The sequence below is a fragment of the Peromyscus leucopus genome, chromosome 5, assembly GCF_004664715.2.
Source record: "Peromyscus leucopus breed LL Stock chromosome 5, UCI_PerLeu_2.1, whole genome shotgun sequence".
Lineage (NCBI taxonomy): Eukaryota > Metazoa > Chordata > Mammalia > Rodentia > Cricetidae > Peromyscus > Peromyscus leucopus.
In genome coordinates, this window is record NC_051067.1 from 124,858,339 (window position 1) to 124,865,730 (window position 7,392).

The 7,392-nt window shown below is 43.7% G+C and overlaps 1 protein-coding gene across 1 annotated transcript; it reads left to right on the forward strand.

Annotated features, from left to right (window-relative positions):
- Positions 1 to 4,925: 4,925 nt before the first annotated feature.
- On the forward strand, positions 4,926 to 6,734 carry LOC114700961 (enhancer of mRNA-decapping protein 3-like). The gene has a single exon (XM_037206325.1). The coding sequence runs from the start codon at positions 5,026 to 5,028 to the stop codon at positions 6,550 to 6,552; it is 1,527 nt and encodes a 508-aa protein (XP_037062220.1). The 5' UTR covers positions 4,926 to 5,025; the 3' UTR covers positions 6,553 to 6,734.
- Positions 6,735 to 7,392: the final 658 nt, after the last annotated feature.

The window sequence follows — 7,392 nt, forward strand, 5'->3', positions numbered from 1 at the left end:
ATAAGTGACCCCAAAAACTCTACCAGGGAACTCCTATAGCTGATAAACTCCTTCAGTAAAGTGGCAGGATACAAGATCAACTCAAAAAAATCAGTAGCCCTCCTATACACAAATGATAAAAGGGCTGAGAAAGAAGTCAGAGAAACATCACCCTTTACAATAGCCACAAATAATATAAAATACCTTGGGATAACACTAACTAAACAAGTGAAGGACCTTTTTGATAAGAACTTTAAATCTCTAAAGAAAGAAATTGAAGAAGATATCAGAAAATGGAAGGATCTCCCATGCTCATGGATAGGTAGGATTAACATAGTAAAAATGGCAATCTTACCAAAAACAATCTACAGATTCAATGCAATCCCCATCAAAATCCCAACACAATTCTTCACAGACTTGGAAAGAAAAATACTCAACTTCATATGGAAAAACAAAAGACCCAGTGTAGCAGGAATCTCAAAAGTTCTTATTAACAAATTCAAACCCGAGGCGAGTTATTGGGGTCCATGCTGGTAGATCAGAGAGACAGAACGAGCCACAGCTAACCTCACCTGGTCAACTTCTCAGCTGGTCTTGTTTCCTCAGACTGGAAGCGTCTGTGTCCTCATCCCAATGGCTCTCAGCTGAATTACTGAATTACTGAATTACACAATACCACCACATTTCCTCTCTTTTTGTCTAAAATTAAAAAAGCTTATAACTAATACAAGAAAAACTATCCAATAAGTATATACAATATATACAGCCAAAAATTACATTCATGATATCTAGTCTATTAACATTTGACAGATTCAGATAAAAACTCCATTATATATATTAACAATGTCCAGTCCAGTAACATCTGATAAACTCAGACCAAAAAAATTTCATTACTTATCTTATTTAAAACAAGTAGTTAGTTCCTTTTTAAAAGTAGATTCCATAATCTCCCTTTTCATCTTATCATATCCATATTCTCTTTTTTTCTTTTCATAATACATTCAGTAGTCTACCTTTTGTCATTTTTATATCTTCCCCTTTTTCTTCAGTGTAGATTCAATGATCTACCTATTTATCCTATTATTTCTTTATCTTTTTTCTCAGAGTAGATTCGATGATCTATCTCATATCTATATTCTCTTTTTCTTTTTACTTTCTAGGGGTGAAGATATCTTTAGGGAATCTTGAAAAGAAAATTTTGGGGTTAATCATCAAGTCCTGTATCGATTGTCCAGTCTCTGCATAATAGGAAAGTTCAGGGCTTGTTTCAAGTCCTTGTTTGAGTAGTCTGTCAGGCTGGATCATCTCAACTAGTCCTCTTGAAATTGTTCTGACCAGTTTGTAGTCCAAAGTCGATTTTTCCATGGTGTTAATCGGCTTAATGGCTTTATCATAGTCCATGTGGAATCATCGTTGTAGGATCCTGTCATCTTTTTGAAGATTTCAAAGTCACTGTTAGGCATGGTCATGGTTTCCTGCAGACTTTTTTTTTTTTTTTTTTTTTTTTTTTTTTTTTTTTTTTTTTTTTTTTTTTTTTTTTTTGCCTCCTCTGTGGTTTGGAGCAATCATAGTCTGATAAATGTCTGTCTCTCGGAACCATGAACATTCTTCCCTAGAAAAGAAAATCTTCACAACAATTTCTCCCCACCATTTGTCTTGTCAAACTTTTCCAAACTGACCTTTGCCAATGCTTTCTTGTAACACAATGGTCCTGGCAATTCTTCTCTGAACCAGCAGCAGTAAACCCTTCGTCCCAGGTAGCAGCATCACCGCAGTCACCAACATGATGAGAAGGAGCTGGCAACGTGGAGCAGTAGCCACTGCTTCCATGGTCCCACCACTGTTTGTGGCTCAGTTTGGGCCAAAGCTTCTCCCAAGCCTCCTAGGCCGGCCTCAAACTCGGGATCCTACCAGCCAGCGCCACCACAACCGGCCAAGTGTAGCTTGGGCCTGAGCTGGGGCTCACAAAGCCACAGGCAAACAGCTTTTTCATGAATTTGTAACACGAACGTTGGGCGCCAGATGTAGCAGGAATCTCAAAAGTTCTTATTAACAAATTCAAACCCGAGGCGAGTTATTGGGGTCCATACTGGTAGATCAGAGAGACAGAACGAGCCACAGCTAACCTCACCTGGTCAACTTCTCAGCTGGTCTTGTTTCCTCAGACTGGAAGCTTCTGTGTCCTCATCCCAATGGCTCTCAGCTGAATTACTGCTCAAAAGCCTGAAGCTTAACCAGGCCAAATGCTTAACCAGCCAAAACACTCTAGTTTCTGGTCCTCACGCCTTATATACATTTATGCTTTCTACCATCACTCCCTAGGATTAAAGCTTTGCTTCCTGGGATTAAAGGCGTGAGTCACCATGCCTGGCTGTTTCCAATGTGGCCTTGAACTCACAGAGATCCAGAGGAATTTCTATCTCTGGAATGCTAGGATTAAAGGTGTGAGTGCCACCATTTCCTAGCCTTTGTATCTAGTGGCTGTCTGTTCTCTGACCCCAGATAAATTTATTAGAGTACACAATATTTTGGGGAACACAATACCACCACAACCCAGGATAGCTAAAAGAATCCTATACGATAAAGCAACCCTTGGAGGCATCACCATCCCTGACCTCAAACTCCACTATAGAGCTATAGTAATAAAAACAGCTTGGTACTGGTATAAAAACCGACATACGGACCAATGGAATCGAATTGAAGACCCTGACATTAATCCATGCACATATGAACACCTGGTTTTTGACAAAGGAGTCAAAACTATACAATGGAACAAAGAAAGTATCTTCAACAAATGGTGCTGGCATAACTGGATGTCAATATGTAAAAGATTACAAATAGATCCATATCTGTCACCATGCACAAAACTCAAGTCCAAGTGGATCAAAGACCTAAACATAAATCCAGTTACACTAAACATAATAGAAAAGAAAATAGGAAGCACTCTTGAACGCATTGGCACCGGAGACCATTTCCTAAATAAAACACCAACAGCACAGACCCTGAGCACAACAATCAATAAATGGGACCTCTCGAAACTGAGAAGCTTTTGCAGGGCAAAAGACACAGTCAATAAGACAAAAAGACAGCCAACAGATTGGGAAAAGATCTTCACCAACTCCACATCTGACAGAGGACTGATCTCCACAATATATAAAGAACTCAAGAAACTAGACATCAAAGTACTGAACAGTCCAATTAAAAAATGGGCTAAAGAGCTAAACAGAGAAGTCACAAAACAAGAACTACAAATGGCTGAAAGACATTTAAAGAAATGCTCAACATCCTTAATCATCAGAGAAATGCAAATCAAAACGACTCTGAGATACCACCTTACACCTGTTAGAATGGCTACGATCAAAAACACCAATGACAACCAATGTTGGAGAGGATGTGGAGCAAAGGGAACGCTCCTCCACTGTTGGTGGGAATGTAAACTTGTACAACCACTGTGGAAATCAGTATGGCGGTTTCTCAGAAAATTAGGAATCGAACTACCTCAAGACCCAGCCATCCCACTCTTGGGCATATACCCAAGGAATGCTGATTCATACCATAAAGATACATGCTCAGCTTTGTTCATAGCAGCACTATTTGTAATAGCCAGAACCTGGAAACAACCTAGATGCCCATCAACGGAAGAATGGATGAAAAAAATGTGGTACATATACACAATGGAGTACTACTCAGCAGAGAAAAACAATGAAAGCATGAAATTTGCAGGCAAATGGATGGAACTAGAAAAAATCATCCTGAGTGAGGTAACCCAAACCCAGAAAGACAGTTATGGTATGTACTCACTCATAGGTGGATTCTAGATATAAAATAAAGAACAATCAGACCACAACCCATAGAACCATAGAGGCTATATATATAGCATGGAGGTCCCTAGGACGACTGTGGCTTATAATAAATTTCAGTTTTACTCAATTATTGAAAAAAATAGCCAAATGAATGGAAACACATGAACTATGAACCAAAGGCTGAGGGGCCCCCAGCTGGATCAGGCCCTCTGAATAGGTGAGACAGTTGATTGACTTGATCAGTTTGGGAGGCAACTAGGCAGTGGGACCAAATCCTGTGCTCATTGCATGAGTTGGCTGTTTGAAACCTGGAGCTTATGTAGGGACACTTGGCTCAGTCTGGGAGGAAGGGACTGGACCTCCCTGGACTGAGTCTACCAGGTTGATCGCAGTCCTGGGGGGGGGGGGGGGAACTTGTCCTGGAGGAGGTGGGAATGGAGGGTAGGCTGGGGGTAAGGGGAGGGGGTGGGTGGGGGAGAATAGGGGAACCCATGGCTGATATGTAGAACTGAATGGTATTGTAAAATAAAATATATATATATATATATATATATATATATATATATATATATAAACAAAAACAAAAAACAACAACAACAAAAAAAACAGAAAAAAAAAAATCCTGGAACACTTGGTCATGCCAGATGGTAAAGATGCTACAAAGACTCCAGGAATGGATTGAATCACTCTGGAACAAGCTTTAAGAGGTTTCAACTCCTAAAGATAGGACAGTTTGAGTATTGATAGTAATTTCTACAATTACCACCGCCCGGCTTGATTGGATCTAAAGACCGGATGATACAAGCCTTTAATCCAGACCTTGAGGCTGGAAGACACACCTTTAATCTGAGCCCCGCCTTCTGCTGGAGGCCTATATAAGGACAGGGAAGAAGGGATAGGGTTCATTCCTTCTTTGCCCGCTTGCTCTCATCTGGTCAGCACATCCATTCCTTCACTGGCATTGGAGCCTACTTTGGGATTTCAGCGTGTACAGAAGACCAGTTGAGACACTCAGTCTTGTGGACTGAACGACTACTAGATTCTTGGACTTTCCATTCACAACTAGCTGTTGTTGGACTGCAGCCTGGTTCCTCTGTGTAGTTTTGGTGCCTGTCCTGGATCTCGATCTGTAGAGCAGCCTGGAACTCACAGAGATCCCGCCTGGTTCTGCCTCCTGAGTACTGGGATTAAAGGTGTGAGCTACCACTGCCCGACCAATAGCCAGTGACTCCACGTCTGGAATATGGCTATGGATTGGCTAGGCAGTATTGTGTCAATCAACTGTGGCGAGAGCTTGGGTGTCTATCAGGGAAGAGTGTCAGCAGTGGATCAGGTCAGCCAGACCATTTCTCTTACTCGGCCCTTCCGCAATGGAGTGAAGTGTCTTGTACCAGAAGTCACCTTTCGGGCAGGTGATATTATAGAATTGAAAATTCTGGAGATACCAGGTCCTGGAGACAAGCAGCAGTTCGGAGACCTTCATCAGACAGAATTGGGCCCTTCTGGTGTTGGGTACCAAGTGGGTATCAATCAGAATGGTACAGGCAAGGTGGTCAAGAAGCCAACCTCTTCCAGCAGTACCCCTCAGAACATCCCTGAGAGGACAGATGTGAAGAGGCAGGATGTTGCCGTTTCTCCGCAGCAGCAGCAGTGCTCGAAGAGTTACGTGGACAGGCACATGGAGTCCTTGAGTCAGTCCAAAAGCTTCCGTTATCGGCACAACTCTTGGTCATCTAGTAACAGGCACCCAAACCAGGCAACCCCAAAGAAAAGTGGTTTAAAGAATGGCCAAATGAAGAATAAAGATGATGAGTGCTTTGGAGATGACATTGAGGAGATCCCAGACACAGATTTTGACTTTGAGGGGAACCTGGCCCTTTTTGACAAGGCAGCTGTGTTTGAGGAGATTGACACCTATGAAAGGAGAAGCGGCACCCGTTCCCGGGGTGTCCCAAGTGAACGGCCTGCTAGGTACCGCCACGACGAAAACATCCTGGAATCAGAGCCTATTGTCTACCGTAGGATCACGGTGCCACACAGTGTGAACAAGGAATTCTGCACTGACTCTGGCCTGGTGGTTCCAAGTGTTTCATATGAGCTACATAAAAAGCTGTTATCTGTGGCTGAGAAGCATGGGCTGACCTTAGAGCGGAGGCTTGAGATGACGGGGGTGTGTGCCAGTCAGATGGCCCTGACTCTCCTCGGAGGACCCAACAGGTTGAATCCTAAGAATGTCCACCAGAGGCCTACAGTAGCCCTGCTGTGTGGGCCCCATGTGAAGGGAGCTCAAGGTATCAGTTGTGGGAGGCACCTAGCCAACCATGATGTGCAAGTCATCCTCTTCCTGCCCAACTTTGTCAAGATGCTGGAATCTATCACCAATGAACTGTCTCTCTTCAGCAAGACCCAAGGTCAACAAGTGTCTAGCCTAAAAGATCTCCCTACTAGCCCTGTGGACCTGGTTATCAACTGCCTGGATTGCCCTGAGAATGCCTTCCTGCGGGATCAGCCCTGGTACAAGGCAGCTGTGGCCTGGGCCAACCAGAACCGGGCACCAGTGCTCAGTATAGACCCTCCTGTGCATGAAGTTGAACAAGGCATCGATGCCAAATGGTCCCTGGCACTGGGCCTGCCTCTGCCACTGGGGGAGCACGCGGGCCGAGTCTATTTGTGTGACATTGGCATTCCCCAGCAGGTCTTCCAGGAGGTCGGCATCAACTACCACTCACCCTTTGGCTGCAAGTTTGTCATTGCCCTGCACTCTGCCTAGAGGGGCTCTGGGCAGCTGGGCCCTGGGTTCCCCTGCACTCCTGCCGCCAAACCCAGCAACGGACGCCTTAAGGATGTGAAGCTTTGTGGACCTTGTAGATTATCTTTTGGGTTTGTTTCTTCTGTGAGAGAACAGAACATACTTAAAATTAAAATTTGCCTGCCACCTTCCCTTAATCAGGGAAGGCTCCCCCCCCCAAAAAAAAATGAGTTAGATGCTAAACTCTCAAATTGAGTGTTCAAGTTCACTTTAAGGATGAGAGAAAAAATGTGGTGGTATGGTGTTCCCCAAAATATTGTGTACCTTAATAAACTTATCTGGGGTCAGAGAACAGAAAAGCCACTAGTTAAGCAGTGATAGCACACGCCTTTAATCCTAGCATTCCAGAGACAGAAATCCCTCTGGATCTCTGTGAGTTCAAGGCCACATTGGAAACAGCCAAGCATGGTGACACACGCCTTTAATCCCAGAAAGCCAGCCTTTAATCCCAGAGAGTGGTGGTAGAAAGCAGAGGGATATATAAGGCGTGAGGACCAGAAACTAGCAGCATTTGGCTGGTTAAGCTTGTGGCTGGTTAAGCTTCAGGCTTTTGAGCAGTAATTCAGCTGAGACCCATTCCGGATGAGGACTCAGAGGCCTCCAGTCTGAGGAGACAAGACCAGCTGAGGATCTGGCGAGGTGAGATAGCTGTGGCTTGTTCTGTCTCTCTGATCTACCAGCATGGACCCCAATAACTCGCCTCAGGTTTGATTTTGTTAATAACTTTTAAGATTCCTGCTACAAAAAAAAATCAAGGCTCCCAAACTTAGTTAGTGGTGATGTTGGGATTTGAGCATGCTC